Source organism: Diadema antillarum, unplaced genomic scaffold (assembly GCF_040938485.1).
Source record: "Diadema antillarum isolate AM-2024a unplaced genomic scaffold, OU_Dant_1.0 seq00000665_RagTag, whole genome shotgun sequence".
NCBI classification, from domain to species: Eukaryota; Metazoa; Echinodermata; class Echinoidea; order Diadematoida; family Diadematidae; genus Diadema; species Diadema antillarum.
Genome location: NW_027271576.1, coordinates 279,470 through 306,743, shown reverse-complemented (window position 1 = coordinate 306,743; position 27,274 = coordinate 279,470). Strand labels below are relative to the sequence as shown.

The following is a 27,274-nucleotide window of genomic DNA, read 5'->3' as shown; positions in this document are numbered from 1 at the left end:
TATTGATATACCTTTCACAATATCAATATATACCATTCACCACCAATCAATTTTCTTTGACAATTTTAGGAAAGAAGTTTCCTCAAAATTTTACCCCCCCCCCCCCCCAAAAAAAAAAAAAAAAAAATCACTTTTCAAAGGACAAATTTCTTCTGCTTGTTACTAACATATTATAGGGTTATGTAATTCTCCTTTGTTTTCTGAAAGAAAATGTAAATTGATCGCTCCTCATTATGCTAGGAAATTAAAAGAATATATTGAATTCTCTTTTTATAATATTCTTTCTATAGTTGTCATGCAGTGATGTCATAAACTGCATGTTGTAGTTTTAATACCTAGCCATGGCGGTAACGAAACTTTAAAAGTGCATAAGTTTACACGAATTTTCCTTAAACTTCACTGCGACCTCCTGCTGATATCGCTGCATTTACTCGATTTACATGAATATTTGGGGACAATTCCTGTCAGACACTTGATTTTATGAAATTACTTCATACTTCTGAATGAAGGGTTAGGTTGGAATCGATAGAGAAAATGATGCTTCGAGAAAGAATACGTTCATGTGCTCTAGAAAGGTTTTTTTTTCTCCTTCTCTCCACTGGAGATCAACGGAACAGCAGCTCACGTAGCCACATCATAAACACCAACACACAGACTGTCGGGCTTGCCGTGGGCTGCGTCGAGAACGACGGCTCGGGCGGAAAGGTGCCGCAGCGCGGGAAGTTTTTGGGAGCTGGCGGCAGATCGTCGTCTGTCCCTACGTGAACCAAAAGCCCCATTCCAGTCTGAAAGAGAAAGCAAATATCAAATTCGGAGGAAAATTATGGAGATCCAGACTTATCGCACTTCACTTCAACTAACTCACATTCTGACTTACCCCATTTCCTAGATTTATAGCATTGCGCATCATCGATATCATGTTTTGTTTTATCAAAATATTTGTTACCTTTATCACCATAAAATTTATAGCACTTTATTCATGATTACTGTAGTATGATAAGAAAATATAATCTCAAGTAGATCAAATATAACTAATATAATCATAAAACAATACAAAAAAAATCCATAATAAAACATATGATTTTCCACTACCATTATCAATCTTTGAAATGAACATGATATACCATCATTATATTTATTTTCACTCTTTCGTCACCATTTTATAACTGAAAATTGTTAACACCATTTAGCTCTATCCATTATCATTATAAAGCCAACCCGAGGTTCCACTTTGAAAAAAAGGTATATGTCGGTTTTTATTTTAAAGACTGACAATATCTATATCTATATCTATATATATATATATATATATATATATATATATATATATATATATAAATTTACATATAAATATAAATATATATATATATATATATATAGAGAGAGAGAGAGAGAGTAAAAACAGTCGTATAAACACCGCAGGAGCAAAAAAAAAATGGACTGACGTTTTGTTTTTGTTTTGTTTTTTTGGCTCCTGCGGTGTTTATACGACTGTTTGTACTCTTGATATCTATTTATTACACACCGACGCAGAACTTTCATATATATCTGTTTCCAAAAATCACATCTACACTCACAGCCACGTGAAACTCGATATGGCAGTGGAAGAACCACCAGCCAGGGTTGTCTGCCACAAACTGGATGATGGTGTAGCCGCCGCTTGGAACGATGACGGTGTCTTTTATGGGGGCGAGGTCCAAATTTCTTGGAATTTCACCTAAAGATTGGCAATTTGTTTCATAGTTTAAAAAAAAAAGATAAGATACATGTATATCATTTCCGCAAATGGAAAACTGCCTGGAAACTTTGAATAAGGTATATGTAGGCCTACAACCGCTTTTGTAATGTACATGAAGCCTCTTTTGAATTGGAAACAGACATCCAGGTTTTGCGACATTAGTTGTTTAGCTGATGATCATCGTTGATCTTATGTAAAAAGACAACATTGTAATTAAAACGGGGTAGATCAAAAATTAACGAATGCAGCTGCTGCGCATTCGACTGGGATATATTCGCTTCTCACGAAATTACTTCATGCTCCATACATTCATTCATTAATTCATTTTTATATTCTAAGTCACGAAAACGAACGTGGGACGGACGGACGGACAGATAACCTGGAAACGTGTATCCTATACACGATTTTCGAGGTATGATTTGGAGGCGAAGCAGTAATTAGTGATAACAAGGGCAGTTGTCGTAGGGTATAATCTAGGTTTTCCCCCTCAATATAGTATTCTTGCCATTGAATCTATCTAAAGAGCAATCAAATTCAAGGCTATTGTGATCTCCTCAGTAAATCGTCACCCGAATTAATTTTCATTCATTCATATTCGTTATTCCTGCAAGAGACATTTCAAACGAGTTCAGCAAATTTAGATTCCCATTCAAAGTTCTCATTCTTGCAGTAAGATTTTCTGATTACCCAACCGAAGGTAAATAATAAAACTTACAATTTAATCAATTTATGAGCCTATACAAATTCACTTTTTTTATTCGATTTTTTTTCCGTACAAGAAATTATCCACATGAGTAATTTAAACTTTACTAACGACAATCGATTTAAGGTATGTGCATACAAAATATTTTTTTCTCCTTCGAATAAATCATCCGTGCAAAATGGAATGCAATCACATTTTTGATATTCAAATAAGAAGCATTTTTTAGCAAACGGAAATTTGAATTGAGATCCCACTGATGCACACAAATATATAAAGGGGCAATCACGTTTCACAGGAGTGCATCATATTCAAATTACGAGAATCATCATTATGGGCCTGCAAGACACATTTTGCACTATATTTCGTTCAAGTTTTCATATCAACTTAATAACTAGCTGATCACCAAACGCTATGTCGGATCATCAGGGGACTATTGTAATCATGATTTTGTATGGATATCCTGGACTAGTTACGTCCCATGTAAAAAAGAAATCGATGATGTAAAGACGAACAAGAAGAAACACACGACTGTACTACTAGCATATCTCACACAAGACACTTGGAAAAATATAAATGCCCTTAGGCACAAAGTTGATCATGATTTCAGAAACATATGCAGTTATGCCATTCAACATTTTGTTCCGTCCGTCAGGATCTGCTAGTGCTGAAACAGTTTAATGTTTAAATCAATCTTTGATTTTTTTTTTATTACCTTTAAACGAAGAGGAGTTCCATGATTCATTTGTTTGTGATCCAAACTCTCCCCATTCTATTACCGCATTGATATTTGTTAACCAAGTTGTAAAGACATACATTTTAGAGATGAATTACATTTCTGATGATAATGTTGAACATTACTTGTCGTTGTACGTTCTGTCAATGGATTATATTCTATAGAGAATATAAATAAACCTTTTTTATTGCATGTGAATGTAAGAGGTACTAATGAAATGTTTTGAAAGTTTGCGTAATTTATCAAATAATTTCCTAATATAATAATCATTGTCTGTTCCCTATCTTTGGCTTACATAAACATCGCTAATTAATGGTATACTGCTCCTCTATGAAATTTCCCAGGTCATGATTCGATTGATATTGATAGAAATACAGAACTGGTTGAGTGTTGGCTTTCATGATAATCCAATCTCGATTCTTTTTTATTTCTAATTCTACAAATATCATGTCGTTTGTATGAATAACATGTACAGTTATCAGAAATGAAAATACATGTAAAAATTTCAATTTTGTAAAATTGCCTTCTCTTTAAATTACGATATATCTTAACCTATCGCCTATGTTGTATCGATTGTATCATAATATTCGTGTTTGAGATGTGGCACAATACATCAAATCAAAAAAAAAAAAGGAAGAATGAGTTAGAAATCTGATGCCCATCATTTGACCATGTTTTGTTTAACTGAATTTGAAGTATGGCACTAACTGTGACTTGCACTTCAGTGACACAAATGTGAAATTTAACGAGAATATATACCTACACCACGAGCCAGCTGTCAGCACTCTACGTATTTATTACGGTTTATTTTGTTTTGCTAATGCATGTCTACGTGATATCGTGAACATTAACATTCTAAAGGTAACTAGAAATGTCGCTACAGCGACTGGTTATACCCCCGCCAAACAACATTTCATAAGCTTTGGTCAAAACAACATTTCATAAGCTTTGGTCAAAAAACTGAGGAAGTAGTTAAATCCGCAAGATCTTTCCTTGATCTTCTGCCATTAATATGCCGTTACCATGGCAACGTACTTTCGGGTACTGTCGAAAAATGCGTCTTGCACATCTACAACCAAAGGCACACATCTGTACCAAGTTTCATGGAAATTGGGCAAAAACTGAGGAAGTAGTTTGCAACACAAAATTTTCCATCATTTTGGCTCATAATATGTGAGCTGTTACCCTGGCAACATACTTTTTGTCACTGTCAAGAAATGTGTCATGCTAACCTATATCCTAAGACAAACATTCAATATGAATTCCATGAGAATTGGAAGAACACTGATGAAGCAGTTTTGCCATGAAGCATTTTGCCCTATATTTTACCAATAACATGCCGTTACCATGGCAACGCACTTTTTGCCACTGCGGAAATATGTGTCTTGCACATTAACATATTCAGATGAACATCTGTACCTAATTTCATAAAAATTGATCAAAAACTGTGGGAGGAGTTCGCGACGCAAGATTTGTACCCATTTTTGCCCATAATATGCCGTTACCATGGCAACGTACTTTTGGGTACTGTCAAAAAATACGTCTTGCACATCTACAACCCAAGACACACATCTGTGCCAAGTTTTATGGGAATCGGTTGAAAACTGAGGAAGTAGTTCGCAACGCAAGATTTGCAACGGACCGACCGCCCGACCGCCCGACCGCCCGACCGCCCGACCGACCGCCCGACCGCCCGACCGTCCGCTGATTCCTATATACCCCCTTCAAACTTCGTTTGGCGGGGGTATAATTAATTATTTTTTTGGTAATAATTATGATCACCTGCTTTGTCAAGTTCCATGACCTCTTCCAGACTAATTCTGCTGGCATTAAATACGTCCTGACCAACGACATGGAAGGAATGACCATGCAGATGGAACGGGTGACGGACACCAGACCCCTCGTCGACCAGAACCAGCTCCACTGTCTGGGATTTGAGAGAATGATAATTCCACATCTAAATAGCAGTATTTAATAAAAGGAAAATCTAATGCCAGGATTCAAGAGCACCCCGTTGCATGGACCCACACTACATGCACCTGCCATGTTCTGAGCATCCGAATATATATTCCGAAAAGCCGAAAATTGTCGAAAAAGTCAATCTAAATCCGTCTTGGTTCGAACATTGCACGTACAGTACCTGGCTGGATCTGCCTTCTAGAGACGGATCTTAGAAAGACAAAGTTTGCTTCCTAGCTACATACCAACGGATATTTGCGCGTTAATTTGTGTCAAAGGTACACATCGTCGACGAAATTCAATATGAGACTTAAGATCTCAAACTTCTTTATTGGTCCTGTCTATCAGACACGTACTGTGCTTACAGTGCGTATAGCGAATATCAAACGACCACTGAACCTGCACAAGAGAGCGCACGTGATTATAATTATGCGCGCTCGCGATCTTCTTTGACTCCAGCTTTTTATGAAGATCTTAAATCCCGGCACTCAACTGGCAGGATTCGAACCATGAACCGAAGAGGCCCAAAGGATTACCTGTACCTCATCGTTATTTTCTATCTCTAATATAAAGAGGCAGAATAGAGTAAGGCAAATAGCCACAAAAAAAGAAAAAGAAAATGCTGAGTGATCACGAAATCATCACTTTGCCATACTGGGTATAATGAGATGAGATGACACCATCTTCATTTGACTACAAAAACAAAAACAAAAACAAAAACCAACAACAACATGAAGAAAGACTCGACGTGACAACATGTAGGCTATGATTCGGGCTCTGATTCCAGCTTCTTTAGGTTTGCATATATATTATCTTCTCTCATCTTTCTTTTGTATCAGTGTATCATTTTTGGTCTTGTACATAAGAGATGTATCAATATCAGTTTCTTTTTCAGTTCACACAATAACTTTCTTATCCAATGATTTTTTTTTTCACTTTTCCTATCGAGCGCTCTTTGTCGACACAATCTTCAGGAAAAATCACGAATTCTGATCCTAGGCATTGAGAAAATGAATATTCATTTCTGCAAAATTAAAAAAAAGAAGCTGAAACTTTCAATTCATAATCTTACTACCGAACATTCTTTTCTTGAACAGTTTATCATGTGTCATTTTAATGTAGGAAGCATTAAAAATGACGCTTTATTATCATTTTTGAAGAAAAGCAATTTCACTGCCCAGTCATCAGTTTAACTGAAGACTCACATTTCCCCTATTTACAAAATCCCCAGTTTAATTTCATTACAAATAACAGAAAAAAATATATGAAAGGAGGACAGGTTGCTTTGCATATTTCCCATGAAATAATTATAAACATGCATTTCTGATCTATCATAGTAGTACATTCTTTAGATTTCGTTTACTTCAGGTGAAAAATATATTGTTCCTATTGCTATTCCTATCCTAAATATATAAATATAAATATATATATATATATATATATACATATATATATATATATATATATATATATATATATATATATTGCGATAGGAGTGCTTTATAAACTTCCTTATTCTTTCAGCGTTTTTCAGAGTTTTTTTAATGAAGTCCAGAACTTCAAAGAACTAAATGTTTTATTCGGGAGCACTGAAATATCAATCTTTTGAATGGTGACGATGATTCATTAAATCATGAATTTTTTGGATTTGATGTCTGCACACTCTTTTCTCCCATTTATTACTAAAATTACAAAAAACATCAAGACATACTAAGCACTCCTTTACTTTGATTGACATTTTTAAGATATAATTATTTACTACCTTGTAAGACAGTTATCATAATATCTGAATATCGGATTTTGATGATTATTTTCCCATTTATTCAGAATATTCTTTTTATTTTGATGGATTTGCAAGTAAGCAGTGTGGGAATTGGAATGATTTTACTTATTGATATTTTTTGTTTTAAGCTAAATTACCGTCTGTGAATTTTAGTAGTGTTTTGATGAAAATAAAGTAAATAATCCTTTTGATAACATTTTGTGATTTTGTTTCATACTTTACGATGAATCAGCTACATTGAATAAATTGGATTTCAAAAAAGTTCCTTGGCAGCAATAACTATTAAGTAAGTCTCTGCTGAAATGTGTATTTTATAAGTATAAAAAGGCTCCTAGTGATTTTAATCGTGCGTGCAATCAGTATTCTTATGCTTGATATAAGAATATCTTAAAATATTAAACTTTTTGCATTATTAGAAGATAATATTCTATTTAGCAATATGATAACTGTTATAGAAATATCAAAGCAACATATCAGGGGCGTCATTAATAATATTTTTGATAAAGAAAATTATCAGAATGCTATTAAAGAAATATAGGATAAAATAGAAAGAGACAGTCAAGTTATCGCAGAGGAATTTAATAATAATTTTTTGAATATAGGTTCTAATTTGGCGAAAGATATTGAACACCCTCTAAAACTCTCTCCTAAGGTTTCTTGCATGATCCCATCTCTGAATCTTTGCTTTCGAACTCCATGAATAAAAAATAATTATTAAATTCAATAAAAACAGCTTACAAACGAAATTAGTCTGAGTTTTGATAACATATTAATTTACTGAAGGATGTCGCTCCGGAAGTAATTCATTCATCAGTGTATATTTTCAATTTGTCGATATTACATTATATAGGGCTACTGGCACTGCACCATCAAAAAAAATAATGATAATGGCTAGCATGATATTCATTTTTAAAGGGGATCTACACTTTTTGTTTTTCTAATTATAGGCCTATATACTTATGCATTATTTTCTAAAATCATTTATGAAGAACAGCAGATTTCACTAAAGAAAAAAAAACCGCAAACTCAAAGTATACATATATATTGGTGAGAATCATTCAACCTCACATCTCATATTATATTTCATTAAAAAAAACTGTTTCTGCTATCAACTGGCTATGGATGACAGTGGGCACATCCTTGGTATTCTGGACGTCTCCAAGGCATTCGACAGGATCAGCAACACAATCATTCTTTACAAACTGAAACAGTACCGGTACGGTATATGCGGGAATATGCCTTGGAATGGTTCAGGATATATATCTGTCGGGCAGGCAGCAGTATTATGTGCATCTGAATAATTGCGTGTGTTTTCTTCTTTTCCTTTTTTTGAAACATGCTCACGTAAAATCAGGTCGTGCGAATTTTTTGTTGGTTTCGTGAGGCACGGTCAAATGATATGTGTTTGTGTGAGTGTGTGTGTGTGTGTGTGTGTGTGTGTGTGTGTGTAGTGTGTGTGTGTGTGTGTGTGTGTGTGAAACATAGCGTTCAAAGAGAAGCTCCAACATTTCAATATGTATGTCATAGTTGATGGCAACGTCAGCATCGGGAAGACAGCCGAAATCAGTACAAATTAAGGCTCCGCCTACCTGATCGAGCTGGACGCTGATGACGTGTATGCACTCACAGAACTCCTCCGTGCACCTCTCGGTCATGTTCAGCACATCGCTCGCCTCACACAGCTCTTCCGCAGGGATATCAGCCAACTGTGAGAGTGGCGGAGCCGGGGGAAGCGTTAATGACACGTGGTTCAGTTGGGGGGATGAAGTTTGGGGGGCTACGTCTTCCGAATCGATGGGGTACAGAATCGGGTCGTGGAAATGGTGATTATTGACCTGAAGAGTATAGAAAGAGAAATGAAACCAATGCAGCATTAGTAGGGACGCTGTGGCGTAGTGGATAAGACTCCCGACTCCCGATCGGAGAACCCGAGTTCGAATCCTGCCCAGTGCTTATGTCCTTGGACAAGATGTTTTACCCACTATGTCCCTCTAGACCCAGGCGGATAAATGGGTACCTGGCAACGCTAGGGTAATAATAATGGCAGGGCCCTCTGGTAGAGCAGTGGCAACACTGAAGAGGCTACCCTTGGGTATTTGTTCCATGTTTATCGTGTCACTGTCCGCAACCAGGGACAGCCTGGTGGTAGTGTCGCTGCCCGGAAAGCAGTAGATGACAGGTTCGAGTCCCACTGGTTCCTTTTTTCCGACATGTTTGTTAATTTACAGATCAGCAGTTGCGATCTTCACAAATTTTCATTTGTAGAGGGAGAGAAACTGAAGACGAAACTCAAACCTGAGCCTTTACCTCTCTGAATAATATCTTTCTTTCATTAATCCAAGTTTACGTAGTTATCGCAGGACCATTGCTTTATAATCACCAACACAGCAAGTTTGCATAATCTTTCAACTCGGGTATTTGGTTGTATATGGTTATGTAAATTTGAGTATCATCGGTGTACATATATATAGCATGTAAAACATCTTCATGGGAATTGACTAACAGGGACAGAGAGGCTGTGTGTAAATGAAAGACTAGTAGTAGAAGGACCAATTACAGACCCGTGGGGGCGTCATGTCTAAGAGGGAACGACAGGTAAAAGGCGCCATCAACGGCAATCATTTTGATAGCGGTACGTCATAGATAGGAGAGATGCAGTCAATCTCAAGCCCGCTCCAGTAAGACCAAAGTTAGTCTCTGTCTCTTGAGGAAGAGTGCATGGTTGATGGTGTCGAACGCAGCAGAATATACAGGGGCGGATCCAGGAATTCCATAAAAGGGAGGCGCCTTTACACTATGCTTTAACAACTTTAAAAAAAAGAGGGGGCGGTGCACAATGCCCCCATTTTTCTTTTTATTTCTTTTCCGCCACTGATATGTGACAAGCAGGGGAGCAGATTCTTGGCGTTTGTCTAGTGTTAAAGGGGCAATTCTGTCCAAATATAAGTTAGTCCGATAAGAAAGAGTAAAATATTACGAGTTCAATGGTAAAATTGTGATCGAAATCGGATGAAAAATAAGGAAGTTTTGACGTAATGAAGTTTCGCTATTTTTTTTTATTTTATTTTTTTTTTTTTTTGGGGGGGGGGGGGAACAGTTCTTTAACGGTCAATAGTAATATGAAAATGGCAAAGTGAGCATGTCATCCCCTCACACCTTACCATATAGTTTCTACATAAAATTTAGAAATTTCCAGTTTTCATTCAAACGCGATTATGCCCGAGGCTCAAATCCTCGAATATCTTAAACTGATCACTGTTCTGAAGTTATTCAACCAGGAAAAAACATCATGTTTCAGACTTCAATGACAAAAACATAGCAAAACCTCAAAATGCCATAACTTCCTTATTTTTTATCCGATTTCAGTCAGGTTTTTTTTACTTTTTAACTCGTGAGATTTTACTCTTTTTTATCAGACAATCTTGTATTTGGACTGGATTTCCCCTTTAAAAGGAGGTCATTGAGTACCTTAAATAAGGCAGCTTCCCTGGAGTGGAAGGTCCTATAGGCAGACTTAATTCTATGAAACAGCTGGTGATTAATTTGATGATTTACCGATCCGGCGAGTTACATCCTTTTCAAGAACTTTGCCAATAAAAGGCAAATTAGCAATAAAGCGAAAATTGTTTATGTTCTAATGATGCCATTTCAGCCTTATTAGTGTCTGTGTGTCGACAACAACCGGGGCAACAACAAAAACCTTATCAAACAAACACTCACACACTTGCGACTTTCTTGACAGAGTCATGTCGGTGAGGGCTAAGTGTAGTCACACCAGACAAACGTACGTCTACTAGTCACCCTCCTCAATATCTCAGGTATCTTACCTTATAAAAGTCAAAGGCGACGTAATGGGTGACCATGTTTTCTTGCGGTATGGTGTCGTTAACTGGAAGTCAATAATGAGGAGAAAGAGAAGGAGGGAAGGAAAGATAGAAATAGATAAAGAGAGAAGGTCACAAGCGGTTAAGGCGATGGTTTAGATTCTTCTATCAGACGACACACGAGTGGGTTTGTGTGTAAGGGTTCTATCGAATGGCAAACAGCAGCTAAAAAGACACACTCACACACATGCACGCATATTTTTTAAAGACAACTGATCAGACGAACAAATAAACAAACACAAAAACATGTATATTAACAAACCTATTGATATCATTTGAGAAATAGACGTTCCGTTCAAATCCTGCAATATGATACCATCCCCGTCATCCGTTTCGTTATGCGTCTTATCGAAGTCAGCATCGGACATGTCGTCGGAGTTCTCATATCAGATCTCTGCACATTCGTTGGCGGTCTTGGCGCCGTCTAAGCCCTGGACTCGCAGCCAGTATCTCCCAAGAGTTTGGTTCGCATCGAGGATGAAGTCAAACCTAAACGATAAAGTAATAAGAACGGTGGACTGCGAATACAACTCGCGAAAGGAAATTGTGTAAATGTTCTGCTGCACCTCTATCATTTCACAGCCATAAAGATCACATTTATATGAACAGACTACCAATCACGCCAATGATCTGAATTCGGTTAGTTTGATATTGACGCTCGTTGCTACCTCGGTGTTACTTTTCATTACATTAATCAATGATAACTCACACATTGTATAAAATATTGACTTAATAAATTTCACCATCCACACGGAGTCCCTCAATGAAATGTGCGTGAAATTGCGTAAAATATATTCTTAAATTGATTCTTTTTTATCAAATAAAAAAGAAGTAAGATAAGCCAACAATCTTCTTGTCATAGAGAATTGCTAATCATTATGGTACGAGAGTTGACATCTATTGCACTAATCACAATTCTAACCTTTCGCCAGCGTAGATATTAAACGCGTGGACAACTATGGGCTGAAAGTCGTCTCCATCGCTGGCGATGACAGTTAGATTGTGACTGTCAACGCTGACCTGGAGGGGGGCATTTGTGATTGCGCTGCTGATGACCCGGAAGCGGTAGCGAAAACCCTAGTAAGATGAGCAGAACAACATTACTCATGCCATTTACAGACGTCATCGAGACCCTATATTCGAAGTCGTCTTTATCAATTATTTTTTATTGGTCAACTCAATGTTGGACCCCCTTCTCATATTGCATTAACGTATTGTATCATCGGTTGCCAAAGGGTCAAGCTTATAGCTTATTATTGGAGACCGTTCTGTATGGTAATTCATAACACCTTAAGTCATGTACTGTAATTATGTCACACATATGTGTAATCAAAATTGTTGAAATTGTATATAGAAACTAGTTATAATGAGTATCACATTTGTATAGATTATGTTTGATTATACTTACAAAAAATTGTAAATGATGCCATACGGAAAATAAATCAAATCAAATCAAATCAAATCAAATCAAATCAAATCAAATCGAAGGTAGGTTACCATTAAGTTTTTTTTTAAGAAGCTTATGAAAAATACGGAATCCTACAGTGGACAATCCTGCCTGAATGTTGGCCAGAGTTTTGGTGATATGTTGCAGGAAACGTGAGATTTTAAGCCTACCTGCTTGACTGTGAATATTTCCCTGTCTGTGTACAATGTAGTCGTCTGGTTGACAGTTACTGTATTAAGGAAGGGTTGAAAGCGACCTTTGCCATTGATTAATACCGAGTCCGCTTTGTTGCTGCCGTCGCTGAAGTGATTAGCAGCAAATTTGTCCAAGGTGGTCATATGGAGCCAGTCTTGGACGAGCATTACATGTTCAGACAGGTCATACTCGAACAGTGCACTGTGTTGATCATCCTAAACACATTTACAAGATACATCATTATACATGATCATTCATTTATACAGGGTTCTTACACAGTCAATAACTCGTTTCACAACACTTTACAACAAAATCAGTCATAATAATGTATAGCATGTTTTACACCATTTCCATTCAAATTAATTAATACTGCAACATTGAAAAACGGAATTCTGTCAAAATGCTACTTATCAATCATGTGCACTGATAGACATAAAATGTTTCTATTTCTATTCAATAAAAAACGACATACTGTAAAAGTGGATATTTTTGCGGGACTAATTTTTCGCGCTTGGTCGGTGGAGAAGAGCTTCGCGTGTTTTTAATTCCGCGGAATGAAGACAGTAACTTTTTGACTATATGGCAAGTAAAAATATTAGTGTGCTTTTATTTTTGCGCTAGTTTCTGGTTGCGCGAAATCCGCGAAAATTTCCATTTTTACAGTATAAAAACGGAAGTTGGTAAAAGAATGTTAGTTTCTGCATTAACGAAGTAAACCCACATCATGCCGTTTGATACTACAAATGTTTTTACTTTGTTTGAATACAAAGCTCTGTAAGAATACAGTAAGTTAAACAATTTAAACTGTAGAATTACATCAAAACTGTATAAAATGATTATATTTTGCCTAAAATTAACAAGTTTCTGATATTAGTCAGTTTTACCAAATAATGAAGTATTAATGTGGGTAAGTGTAAAAACAACATCAGAATTTCTGTATTTAGATAAAACAGAACAAATCTCGATTTTTTTTTCTGTACGAAATACAGATATTTCGTACAGTGTAGGCTTATTCCAGTCAACTTTAAAACAAAGGATAAAAAATAAAATATAAAACTTGATAAAATTTGAAAATACTCTTTGTTATGTTTTCACGTATATCGATTTTAAAGCAAAGATACGGAATGTTTCGGGCAACTCTTAAACTTCACTTTTTTCCTCATGTTTATGGAGCTCCTCCTTGAACATGAGTTGTGTGTCTTCAACCAGTTAGTCTACTTCCCACTTAAGTTTTCTAAGTAGCAGAACCCAGATTTGGGGGTTTAAGATAAAATCGAGGGTTTAGGATTAAGAGTTATTCAATGTTAAGTTTAAATTGGGAATATGATTTACATTAGCGCTTACATTGGTTTAGTTTACGTGTAGATAATTGGATATTTCAGGTACAAGGTATTAGACGCAATGGACCATAGATAAATTGAATGAGAATCAAAATACTTTTTTTTATAATTTGAATACTTCTCTTACTTTCGACAAATTTACATCCCCAAATTCATACCAGAATGATGGTACCTAGCGTTCCGTCATTCAAGTAAGCAAGTAAAAAACAAAATGGTCAGGACTCTGAAAGGCCCTCTCACTATAGTGGCTTGACTGTATCGCGTTGTAATTTAGGGTATTATTATGTCGTCTGTATATGGGAGGACAATTAGCAAAAGAGGATAGACGGGCGTATATGACTCAGACAGAAGGCTTTGAACACGACAATGTCTATGACCTCGAGAAACAAATTGGACCAGTGCACCATCCAAGATATTTAGAACAAAACAGAAAAGAAAGTTCTACGGATATTGCATTTTGGAGGTGTAATGCAACACCTGACATCCTCCAGGGGTTAACAATTATTAATAATAAATAAGAGACATTTTTCCGAGGTTCCCAGCGCGGAGTGAAAATATCTTACGAAATCAAAATTGTAACTCCCAAAGGACTGTCAAGCGTCAGGGCCTATATAACAACGATAGACAAAGCGATATGATTATGGTATAATGACTTACATCATGTGGTCTACACAGTATAGGGCCTACACTTTTCACCAAGTTTTGCTTATTTCTGCAAAACAGTTTTTGTACAGTGGATATACGTATATGCAAATGAATGAGCTGACCATGTCATAACCTCACAATTTGCTATTGGTCATGTACAAAAAATGACGAAAATTCAATGTTTCTGCCAGTGAAGTCTGAAACATGATGTTATTCCTGGTTGAATAACTTCAGAATAGTGATCAGTTAGATATATCGGGATTTGAGCCTCAGTCATAATTGCATCTGAATGAAAAATTGGTAATTTCAAAATTTTATGTACAAACTATATGGCAAGTTGTGAGGGGATGACATGCTCACTTTGGCATTTGTATATACATAGTGACCGTTCAAGAACTGTTTCCTTAAAAAATTAGCGAAACTTCAAAATGTCATAACTTCCTTATTTTTCACGTTATTTCGATCAAAAATTTTACCGTTGAACTCGTGATACTTTAATCTTTCTTATTCGACTAACTTATATTTGGACTGGATTTCCCCTTTAAACTATAGACAGCAGAGCGTCCACTCCATGGAAAATGTAAGTATACTTATCGTGACCCCGCTCTTGATCCACACAGGAAAGTAGTACACTCTTCCCAAATGTACTTCAAAATGAATAGGTGTCTATACCGCTTGCCGTATGAAAGCCAGAACAAGTACAGGGACGCATCAAATAGTGCAAAATGATTACTTGTTAGTGCAGCCATCACTTAGAGATGGAACTAAAAAGAATAGCCGTTGCTTTGTGTTTGAGTGAATCCACCTAGCAGAACGTCCATAAAGGTTCATTATCTCAGTTTCTGAGTAACTTACTCACACACTCAAAGCTTCAGACGTTTACAAAATACATAATAGGTCAACAAACCGCTATATTCCGCTCCTCTTCCACTGCTAACACCCACGAAGACTGTCTTGCCTTCTGACAATACTCCAGGAACAATTCCTCCCAAACAACTCTTTATTCGCCATTGCTAGACCCCATTTAGTGAGTACAGCATATGCAAACTATAGGTTAGAACTATTTCAGAAATTATTTCAGGAATTTTGTTTAAAGGTCATTTGGAATTTGTGTCGCATCGCAGGGTCATGCACTGCTTGTTGCTCCACTAAAATTATTGTTTTCTCTCTGACAACGTGGCTAAAATGACATCTGAGAAATAATTTTCAGCCTGACGTCGACGATGTCGAGCTCAAGAAACATTGGATAAGCTCTGTTACCACCAACTCCGTTCAAATAACTGAATTTTCTGACAACTTTGAAGTGGTGACGATGCCTGTGACACGACAAGGCAAGGAAACACGACATCGGACCACAGCTGGCCCCGGCAACTCTGCGGTAGATTCCACTCCTACCGGTCCTGAAGGGAGTTCAGCTGGTCACCCAACCGACACCACGGACAATCAGTCAACAGATAAAGGAGAAAATGACCTTGATTGTCTCCTATCTGAAAAGATACGGCGTGCCCTCCTTTCTCAACCTGTCATGGCGGCCCTCATTCAAGCCGTGAAAGAAGCCATCTTGGAAGACGTCACTCAACAGGTATACGAGTCCCTCCGCTTGGACGTGGAACGACAAGAGAAAGAAGTTCAGGCTCTTTCCAACCAGCTAAAACAACTTCATCGCAGACTTCTTCTTCTTCTTCTCTATAAGTACAGGCCACCGTCGGGTGTATTTTCGTACTGTTGTGCTGTGCAGGCATATGTACAGTGTCTGGATTAAGAAAAATCTACATGGAACTATGTGCGGCTAAAAAACAGGCATCCGTGTCTTAACGGAGCTGGGTCTTGAGTACCTCTCTCTTAAAGCTTGACAGAGAGGTACAGGAGACGGTGGCCTGGGGTAATGAGTTCCAAAGCCTGGTTGCATCTGGGAAGAAGCTTCTTTGGAGGACTTGTGTTCTTGCGAATGGTACTTGGAGTTTCTGGTAGTGGCCCCTGTTTGAAAGAGGTAACGATGGGGTCAGAACTGTTGCGGGGACGGATATCATGGAGTTCTTAATGCAGTAAATCATTGCAACCTTTGCCTGTGCTCTTCTTTCTTGCAGGGATGACCATTGAAGTTTTTGAAGCATGGCTGTGACACTGCTTGTTCTGTGATGGTCATTGTAGACGAAGCGTGCATACCTTCTCTGGATCATTTCCAGTTTCATGATATTTGCCTGGGTGAAGGGATCCCAGATTATGCTTCCATATTCCAGGACAGGTCTGAGCAGGGTGAAGTAGCAAAGCACCTTGACTTTGAGTGGACATGATCTGATGTTCCTCTGGAGAAAGGCTCTGGTGGAATTAGCCTTTTTTGCTACTTGGTTGATGTGGTGGTTCCAGCTGAGCTTCTCATGGAGGTAGACTCCAAGATATTTTGCAGTGTCTACTTTCTCCATGGTTTGTCCATGAATGGTGTATGACGTCATGATGGGTTTACGTTTGTTGGTAACATGGAGGACCTGGCATTTTTGGGGGTTGAACTCCATTAACCAGTCGGCTTCCCATCGTTCCAGTGCCTTGATGTCTCCCTGGAGTTGCACGCTGTCTTCTTCTGACCTGATGTTGTGATAGATTAGGCAGTCGTCTGCAAACAGCCTAACAGAGGTATTGTGTGACAGATACTCTTGTAGGTCATTGATGAATAGAAGGAATAACATATGGGGCCAACAACACTACCCTGTGGGACTCCAGAAGTCACATGGGACTTGGAAGAGACGGATCCTTCGAGAAGCACCTGCTGTGTGCGATCCTGAAGGAAGTCAGCTATCCATGCATGAGTAGAGTTTCGTATGCCATAGTAATCAAGTTTTTGGAGAAGTCTTCCATGTGGCACCTTGTCAAAGGCCTTGGCTAGATCCAAGAGAATGACATCAATCTGCTCCCTGTTGTCTATGCCTTTGGCTAAGTCTTGGATGGCAAGGGCAAGTTGCGAGACGCATGATCGCTTCTTGCGGAATCCATGTTGGGCATCACAGAGTATGTCGTAATCTTCAAGATGGTCCATGATGTTGCTGTGGACTATGTGTTCCAGGACTTTACAGGTTATTGAAGTTAATGAGATGGGTCTGTAGTTTTCTGGTTTGCATCGCTCGCCCTTTTTGAAGACTGGAGCAACGTTTGCATTCTTCCAGTCACCTGGCACCTCTCCTTGGTCAAGGGAAGCCTAAAAGAGGATTGTCAGCACAGGTGTGCAGAGCTCACGGGCTAAGTTCTTCAGTAGCCTTGAGGGAAGTTCATCAGGCCCAGTAGCTTTGTGGATTTGTAGTTCTGACAAGATTTTAAGCACACCAGCTGGTTGGATGTTGATAGTTTCCATAGATGGATATGGAGATCTACCCATGTCCTTGATATTAGTTAGGTCCTCACCTCTGGTAAAAACAGACGAGAACTGACTGTTTAGGATGTTGCATTTCGAAGCACTATCTTGGTATGTTGAGCCATCAGTAGACTTCAGTGAAGCTACACCAGATGAGTCACATCTTTTACTGTTGATGAAGCTCCAGAAGCGTTTGGGATTGGTGGTTGAGTCCGGGCTGACAATATCTTCTACATATTTGTGGTAAGCATCCTTACATGCTTTCCTCGTCTGCTTTTTTACAGCTAGATACTTCGTAAAGTCCTCGGGAGTGTTGCTTGCCTTGGCTCTATCAAAGCATCGCTTCTTTCTGCGAGTCAGCTGCTTCAGTGAGCGAGTGATCCAAGGCTGGCTGAACCTTGTTGATGTCATTTTAGATGGAACGTGCTTTTCCATCAGATGTAAGAGGGAATTCTTGAAGTTATTCCACATGACTTGTACTGGGCTTGTCCTGTCAAATTGATCTGTGAAGGCTTGTTGAAATGCAAGACAGTCTTCTCTAAGGGACTCCATGTCAGCATGTTTCCATAGGAATACCTTCCTTTTCACTGGTCTGCTTCTATTTGCTGCAGCTGAGGATTCCACCAGCACAATATCGTGGTCGCTTATACCAGGAAGTGCAACACATTTGTTAAGAAGAGTGGGTCTATTTGTCAAGAACAAGTCAAGACAGTTGTTCTGCCTAGTAGGAAAGGACACCATCTGCTGAAGGTGAATCCTGAACCATCGTTAAGAACCTTTGCTTCACTGGCATAGGATTCTGGTTACCTGATGATGACTGTGTTTCCCAATCAATGTCAGGTAAATTCAGGTCCCCTCCGATCCAGCAGACGGAGTTGAAGTACTGTCTGTGAAGATCGTCTGTGGACTGGCAGAGGTCCTCCATGTATTTAGGGGTGCTAGAAGGAGGTCTGTACAAGACACCAGCAATAAGGGAGGCCTTCCTAGCAAGGCTAATTTTGACGAAGATCGCTTCCACATCTAGATCAAGATGCAGCCGTTCAAAGATGATGTCCTTTTTGAGGGCTATGAGTACACCACCGCATCCATCGATGCGGTCCTTCCGAATTAACTCGTAATTTAATGGATATAATTCAGCGTTTTGGAATTTGCTGTTGAGCCATGTTTCAGTGCCCAGAATAATATCAGGATCAGAAGAATCTATGAGGTTACTGATCTCCTCTTTTTTATTTCTGGCACTCTGAAAGTTCACAGTGAGGATCCTCATCTTTCTTTTCTCAACTGAGTGTCCTCTTCTACTAGCCTGGTGGGTTGGGGATGATGATGCCATGGGAGGTCCAGGACTAGGGAGTGTTGTTGTGCCATCATCGGAACAGTTAGATGTCAGTGTGGAGAAGGTATTGCTAGTGTTGACAGCAAAAGAGTTGAAGAGGCTGATCGAAAACTGTGGCATTCCACAGGAGGCACATTCCCACGAAACACTAGAGTTGGCGAGAGCTTCATAGACCGGTGTGGACATGGACATACACTCCACATGGTACCACTGATTGCAGTCATCGCATGCAATACCGCGCTGCTGCCATGTGACTGGGCGGGTGCAAATCTGGCATGGATACTTGCTCACAGGGCCTGGGTTAAGTTCGATGTCTGATGCATTTATTAGAAGCAGCAGGGTGAGATACGTTGCAGCCAGAGCCTTACATTGGCAGGGGGAGCCAAGCATGTGAAACTGACTTTTCCTATGTACTCCGAAATGGTGGAGAGAGTTTGTTAATACCTCTAGGTCTGATGTTTGCGAAGCGCAAAATTCCCAGGGTTCTAGATGCTCTCTGGTGCTATCTAAGGCTTATTTTTTCAACATACGATAGAAATATGTCGACTTGCCGAGTTTCAACAACTTGTCATCTTGACTTCTTGTCCCTAACGAGTCGACTTGCCGAGTTTCAACAGCTTGTCATCTTGACTTCTTGTCCCAAGCAAGTCGACTTGCCGAGTTTCAACAACTTGTCATCTTGACTTCTTGTCCCAAGCAAGTTGACTTTCCGAGTTTCAACAACTTGTCATCTTGACTTCTTGTCCCAAACGAGTCGACTTGCCGAGTTTCAACAACTTGTCATCTTGACTTCTTGTCCCAAACGAGTCGACTTGCCGAGTTTCAACAACTTGTCATCTTGACTTCTTGTCCCAAGCAAGTCGACTTTCCGAGTTTCAACAACCCGTTATCATGTCTTCTTGTCCCAAACGAGTCGACTTGCCGAGTTTCAATAACTTGTCATCTTGACTTCTTGTCCCAAGCAAGTCGACTTGCCGAGTTTCAACAACTTGTCATCTTGACTTCTTGTCCCTAACGAGTCGACTTGCCGAGTTTCAAAAACTTGTCATCTTGACTTCTTGTCCCAAGCAAGTCGACTTGCCGAGTTTCAACAACTTAATTGTCATCTTGACTTCTTGTCCAAAGCAAGTCGACTTTCCGAGTTTCAACAACTCGTTATCATGTCTTCTTGTTCCAAACGAGTCGACTTACCGAGTTTCAACAACTTGTCATCTTGACTTCTTGTCCCAAACGAGTCGACTTGCCGAGTTTCAACAACTTGTCATCTCGACTTCTTGTCCAAAGCAAGTCGACTTTCCGAGTTTCAACAACTCGTTATCATGTCTTCTTGTCCCAAACGAGTCGACTTACCGAGTTTCAACAACTTGTCATCTTGTCTTCTTGATCCAAGCAAGTCGACTTGCCGAGTTGCAATAACTCGGCTTCTCGGTATTTAACCTGTCTTCTCGTCTTCTTATCTCGTCATCTGGTTGGCACTTTTAAGCTTCCGTACATCCGAGCAGAAATTCTGCCTATTTGCTAAAGTGAGCGCATTCAAACTCAATCCCTTTTTTTTTTTAATACAAAAGTATTACTCTGCAGTGTTCAGTGCTGAACATTGCAGAGTAATAATTTTGTTTAAAAAAAAGGGGGCGTTGAGTTTGAATGCACTCGCTTCAGCTTAGGCAGAATTTCTGCTCGGATGCATGGAGGAAAGATAATAACACAATCACTAGCTAGTGCTTGTGTTATGTCAGTCAAGTAAATTATTGTAAATAGTGTGATTTTGTATAATTTTTTAATAAAAGATAAATTACCCCCCCCCCCAAAAAAAAAAAATCAGCTCTTCACGTATCATTAAATACCTTCATTTCACTTCATTTATTTGAGGGATATTGAAACTACAATGACCAGTTTCACGAGAAATTGTCAGAACGTTCGACACAATCCTCCCTTGGTCCACCCGAAAAAAAAAAAAAAAAAAAAAAAAAAATCTCTTGACTACAGAGAGTTCCACTGATCCTTTCTCCATGCAGCTGTGACGTAATTATGTCCATCATGCGTATTTTTTCATGTCCATCAGTCTCTGTGTCAGCGTTTTTTGTTTCTTGCTTGTTTGTTTGTTTGTTGTTGTTTTTTTCCTGGTGGTGGTGGTGGTGGTGGTGGAGGAGGAGGAGGAGGAGGAAGAACAACAGGTGGGGATTCCCCGCTTGGAAAAATCTACTCTACTATGTAGACTGAACTGGACTGATTGACCGACCGTAGGGCCTACCGCACCGCGGTTCCGAGCTGCTCTCACGTCACAGCTGCAGCCAGTAAACAAAATGTTGTCTAAACGAGAAAAACAGGGTGTTCTAATGTTGCTTGATAAAATGCCCCAAGAAGAACTGAAGCAGCTGGCAAGTACAGTGACGAATCACCTTATTACTTTACAAAGTAAAGGAGGTAAGTTTATTTACATGTTTGTTAGGCCTAAAATTTACTTCGAGACGAAGGCAGTTTTTGCGCTGCTTTATTACAACTTTAGTCCCATGCACTGCGATAGGCGTTTCCTGATCGGAGTGATGAGGTTGTGAGCTGAAAGATGCCCTATGTCCAAAATGTTTGCACCATCTCTCCGAATCTGTTCCTCTTATTTGTAAAGTCGTTATATTCCATATATTACATGTGCAATAGGTGTCAGAACCACGTCTGTTTGTTAGTGATAGATTTACATATGGCTGGACAGATTGTGGTGTAATCTAGTAGTTACTAGTAGTAAATTAGTACAGTAAGTACTGTAAAGTTTAGTACCGGTGGCGGTACGTAGTAGTAGTAGTCTAGCTAGTACTCAGACGCTTAGTACCGGTAGTCTTAACTTAGAAATAGATCCATCTTACATTCTTACAAACGTCTGGACCTGCCTCTCTTGAATTTGTATAAACTTACACAACACGTCTAGGGATTAATGCGACAGGCCACGCCTAGTAACTAATGACTAATGTACTATCACAGCATCTGGTCGGGATATAAAACTAGGCCTACCTCTTTTATTGACCCCTTGTTGAGCAGTTGATTATGTCCGCAGACTGTGTGTATTAAAGTGAATTCCTGCACCCTAGATTTTTATATGACTGGAACCAAACAGATTATATTTGCTTGAAAGTAGCCTAACCTGTAATTTGATAACGCTGTGCTGTAGGAACTATTCAGCATTTGTAGCCATGTGTTTTACAACACTGAATACTACTAGGTACTGAATTTACCTCCTGCTTTAGAGTTTAATTGGCTCAATAGATGAATATTATTCAGACTCGTGAATTCGGAAAGGGACTATTTTCCTTGAACCTTCATATGTGAATTAGCTGACTTCTCTACGAAGCAAAGTGAAACTGAAATGTATAAATGTATATCAGCAAGTTGATAAAGGTCACTTGCGTAAAGAAGCTGTTTCAGCTACTCTTACAACAGAATCAGAACCATACCTACATTGTAGGCCTTTATTCAATAATCTTTAGAATCCTTCCTCAAGTAAATTCCTAGCAACAAAGAGGAATACAATAGGCTTCACATTTATCATACAATGATTTTTGGACAACAGGACAGGGTCCCATTAATTTCTAAATTCATACTGATTTGGTACTGTTTTGAAATTGCAGGATGCATACAAATGTGGAATGAACTTTGTTTTTTTTTTAAAATATGATTAATGCGTAAACCGTACACACTATACACACACACCAACCATGTGTACCCCCCCCCCAAAAAAAAATGTATGCAGCCATTCATTTTTTTGTCACTATATATAATTTGTTGACTGCACTTTAGTACATGCACTGATTTTCTTTTTTTATATTTCAATCAGTGTACCAAATATATTGATGTTGTAGAATACATTCGTTTAGTAACTTATTTGCTGAAGTATGCTTTCATGTCATTATGTAGTGATATGTTTATTAAAATGTATTTCATACTGCTGTGTGTTTACAGAAGCCCTCAAAGCCATCATTATGTACACCGAAAATGCTGAGCAGTTTCTGCGACGCAAGCTCGTCAAACGTGACCTGCTCTTCACCTACCTTGCTGAGTGCGATGTGGCAATTTCACCACAATCTGATAAATCTGCGCTGATCAGAAGGGTGATGGAATACTGGCAATCGCCTCCAGTGGCTGAGCAGTCTGTGAGGTTGGCAAAAGACACACATGTACGTAATACTTTGTGCTTTCCTCATTCAAACCGTACCGTGCAATTTCACAACATGTTCAAAACATAAAAAATGGAGTGAAATCAAGAGAAGGGTTGACGTTCCTAAAGCATTTGACTTGAGACTAAAAAGAAATTATGGATTCACATTTTTCAGGACACAATAAGAAACATCCACATCTGCACGTTAAAATGTAGATGCTGGTGCCATGGTCTTGCATCATTGACCATGTACATGTAACTGTACAATCAAATAGATATTGTGTACATTTATTGAAACTTCAGATATGGAAGACACATAGAGTCAATGCTAAATCACCTTATGATTAAAATCAAAATTTCCTCCCTTCATATGTAGTTTGCGAGCAATATCACCATGCATTTGGAAAATGTGGGAAACTGTAAAATGCTATTACTGTCTTTTTCTTCTGATTTTTGATGAAACATGCTGTATGAACCAGTTTGTCAGATTTTGCTCTACATTTATGATAGTCAGTGTGAACATGGTGTAGCATTAAACTTTAAAGGGTTATGTCATGGTAACATAATTTTTTGTTAATATGTACTAGGGAAATATCTTTTTTAAAGAGAAAAAAGTTTATCTTGACATTTAAGATTAATTCCAAGAGATATTAAAACATTGAGTACAATTTTGTATTTATGCAACTTGACAATACTGCTAATTTGAAGTACAGACGCCCCATAAAGATTTAAGAATACATTATGTCTCAAGCCTGTCATTTAAAATGTATATTTATACGTTATCACACTGGATAAAGCAATGCAATGTCCTGATTTTAGGTACCCAAAAAGTTGCATAGGGACAGCCAAACTGTGTTGAATATACACTGATTCTAAAGTATACATCTCAACACACTGACACACTAAAACAGTTCTTTGACAACTGCTGTGAAGCATCTGTTTGGTAATTGGATATCTTTGTGCTTCCCTTTCATTGTCAAATTTCATTTGGGGGCTTAAGAAACACCTTTACTGGTTTAAAAGTGACTTTCAGGTTGGCAGAAATTACATTTTTGCCCTTTTTTCTCCCACAGTGTGAGTTGAAGAGAGAGGAGGTATCCAGGGCTGAAAGACCAGTCGCCTCTCAGCATAGAGAAAACACAAGTACTAGTAGTCTACATAAAGGCAGCAAAGAAACGGATACCACACACTGGAGCCAGGAGCTGGCAAAGCAATTCTCATCTTGGTTCTTCTCCCAGCTGAATTTAATGCATCCAATGAATGCACAGCAAAGTGCAGATTGGGGACCGCAGCACTTTCTACCGGATGCGTGTCTCAAACTCTACGTTATTCGTGGTTCGCAGAAAGATTTGGAAACCTACAAAGGCCCAGACCTTGTGGCAAACAGACTTAAGTGCCTGGTCAGTGACGAGGAGCTAATATTCAACCCCAACTTGTTGCCGGACGGGACGAGGGGACGTAGCGAGTCACATGGTCTTGTCGTGACCATGGTGTGTGGGACTCTCCATCAGGCCAGCAACTGTGTTGGAGTCTTTGAGCAGAGCACCGGCCTGGTCAGGGATCCCCTTGCGGACAATAAATGGAAGGTCAAATATGTCAATCTCCAGATTAAGTGTAGTTCTCCTTCTCAGATGCCAACATTGGTAGGCTCGGGAGACCAGCTTGCACTCACATCATGATAATCCTGAGCGGACTTCTTTGCATGTATACGTGTTTGTTCATTGGCCACGTGAAAACTTCATCTCAAAACTGGAACCCACTTATCTTGTTTGCATTCGAACTTTTTGTTAATGTGGTCAAGTATCAAAACTGGTGGTTGTAACTAGATAGCAGCAGTCACTCCAATCTATTCTGCTATATGTGTGGTATATTTTGAGGTGTTTGGATACTGCGAGTCGACAGATATTTGTGAAATGGACAACTCATGAAACTATTGCTTCCCTTAAAAACAGAGCAACTACAATATCTACAATAGTCTTATCACTCATGTCTGTGACTAGTGTTTAGATGAATGGTACCTAGACCAAGTCTATAGATGGTCATCAACATTTTCACACAGAAATCTTTTAGGCGAAGCAGCAGATTACATGTTAACCCAAGTTCAAAACTCAAGCATAGAGTGATAAGAGTCATGGTGAGCAGTGAGTGTTAATTTGTGACACAGTTTGTTGTCTTCCACTTTGATGGAAAGGGAGATTTCTACCACTACTTTATCTGTCATATTGGGGTCATCGCAATGCATCCAAAAAGTGGGACTTCTTTCATCATGGTCATAACTATGGTAGAGATCATTACAGAGAGGTACTGTCCCTTTAATATTGAGGGGACCAAATTCATGCAGGTCAGGAATGGTAATTTATTAGTGAACTTGAGGGTCCATTAGCATAAGGAACTTGTGCCTTGTAGCCTTGGTATAAACTTTCATCTTAAATTTAGATGAAGACAGGATGTGTAAATAGTATTATTTTAAAAGTCATCAAGGTATGCGATACAACTGAAGTTGAGAATAGATTTTGCACTGCCGGTACGTGCTATTACGTAAAGATTTATCTACATTAAAGCTTGGGTTTGCCAAAGATTTTGGCGCATACACTGGAGAGAGGTAATGGTAAACTCTTTCACCATACAAATGTTGTTTAACTGATAAGTGCTGATAAGCATACAACATCATTGTGAGTTTTGTGTCCTCTTGCAAAAATCAAATGAATTTATGGGATATGCTTTTGCCAAGTTCATATGAATCGTTTCTGAAATCCCCAAAGACTTTGCACAAGACCAACAGGTTTTCCATCAGTTATAGGACTACCGTAGTTACCCATTTAAATCATCCAGTTAATGTCACTTTATGTCTATGTGGTCCGCTTTAGTTGTTCACCAATCTGGTCAACTCTGCATGAGTTGAATCCTTTAGGACTTGGAGAATAAGCAATGTTTTGGGCAAAATTTGACTTGCAATACATCTGAGCACACATTTTTCATAGTTTTATCTGTGGATTTATTTTAATAGATTTTTTTTGGCAGAAGTTTAACTCCCATGAATCTGACTCATTCAGAGTTGAGTGTGCTGTACTCCATACTCGGTATCTTACGTGTATTTCACTTTGACCCCTTGACCTTAATGCTTGAAACGTCAAAGCCTCTTACTGGCATTTTCAAAACATTATTGGTAGTAGTGTTTACATTCAGTTTAATACAGTGCTCGTTAGTTAAAACTTCACCATTGATTTTATGAAACGTCTCTACCAGTGTCCCCATTAATAGCTTAGTAGTGTCCCAGAATTTAGCCTTGTAATAATGATAGTACATTTTAAAAATGCATAGCACAATGATCTTATGTACTCACTCCTATCTCTTAGCCAATACTGGCCTAATATCATCCCCATGGATCTGCTTTATCAAAGTCTGTGTTCATGAGGAGTTGTTAATTGACCATTTCTTTCTTTTTTTGACAAATCTTTTGCATATTTGCATATATTCTTTTTATAGGTCATCCCTGCCTCGAAAATCCATCCTATAATCATGGACCTAGTACACATGGACATTTATTGCTCGTTAAGGCTAGTAACTGATCAGTGGGAATCAGTGGGAATGCCGGAGGATGATTGTTCCAATCCTTGTGGGATTCATTTAAGAGTACATTATATATCTATTGTTGTGTGAAAATTATTTGCTCCAGAATGGTATCATATTCAAGTAATGTGCAGTTTAATGTTTCCAGGTTAGCGTCCCTGGTCAGTGACGGGGCATTAATCTGCACATTACTTGAATATGAGACCGTTCTGAAGCAAATAATTTTCACACAACAGTAGATATATAATGTACTCTTAAATGAATCCCACAAGGATTGGAACAATCATCCCTCAGCATTCCCACTGATTCCAACTGATCGGTTACTAGCCATCCCCTTAAGTAAATTATGCATGTGTTTCATTCAAAAGTATCCCCCCAAAAAATATGTAAATATGCTTTTGTGCTTTGATCCTATATCATCACCACCAACGGCCAGGCTGGATAGAAACAGGACGGC

At 38.6% G+C, this 27,274-nt stretch overlaps 2 protein-coding genes across 2 annotated transcripts; one reads left to right on the top strand and one right to left on the bottom strand.

Moving 5' to 3' along the window:
* Positions 1–605: 605 nt before the first annotated feature.
* On the bottom strand, positions 606–13,605 carry LOC139736838 (uncharacterized). The gene is made up of 9 exons (XM_071647501.1): positions 13,594–13,605; positions 12,418–12,657; positions 11,723–11,877; positions 11,201–11,289; positions 10,744–10,805; positions 8,506–8,751; positions 4,957–5,101; positions 1,578–1,717; positions 606–785 (listed from the first exon to the last, which is right to left on the bottom strand). Exons 1-9 carry the CDS (start codon positions 13,603–13,605, stop codon positions 606–608), a joined length of 1,269 nt encoding a protein of 422 aa, XP_071503602.1.
* Positions 13,606–21,406: 7,801 nt separating this feature from the next.
* Positions 21,407–26,763, top strand: LOC139736845 (uncharacterized protein C3orf38 homolog). The gene is made up of 3 exons (XM_071647507.1): positions 21,407–21,527; positions 23,052–23,266; positions 24,321–26,763. The coding sequence occupies exons 1-3, from the start codon at positions 21,407–21,409 to the stop codon at positions 24,924–24,926; spliced, it is 942 nt and encodes a 313-aa protein (XP_071503608.1). The 3' UTR covers positions 24,927–26,763.
* The last annotated feature ends 511 nt before the right edge of the window (positions 26,764–27,274 follow it).

Excerpts from the sequence above, each read along its gene's own strand:
- LOC139736838 (XM_071647501.1), bottom strand. Across the intron at positions 8,752-10,743 it reads TCGCCTTTGACTTTTATAAG|GTCAATAATCACCATTTCCA; the intron begins GTAAGATACCTG and ends TATACTCTTCAG. Across the intron at positions 5,102-8,505 it reads TCAGCGTCCAGCTCGATCAG|ACAGTGGAGCTGGTTCTGGT; the intron begins GTAGGCGGAGCC and ends CTCAAATCCCAG.
- LOC139736845 (XM_071647507.1), top strand. The coding sequence starts at position 21,407 with ATGTTGTCTAAACGAGAAAAACAGGGTGTTCTAATGTTGCTTGATAAA. Across the intron at positions 21,528-23,051 it reads TACTTTACAAAGTAAAGGAG|AAGCCCTCAAAGCCATCATT; the intron begins GTAAGTTTATTT and ends GTGTGTTTACAG. Across the intron at positions 23,267-24,320 it reads GGTTGGCAAAAGACACACAT|TGTGAGTTGAAGAGAGAGGA; the intron begins GTACGTAATACT and ends TTTCTCCCACAG.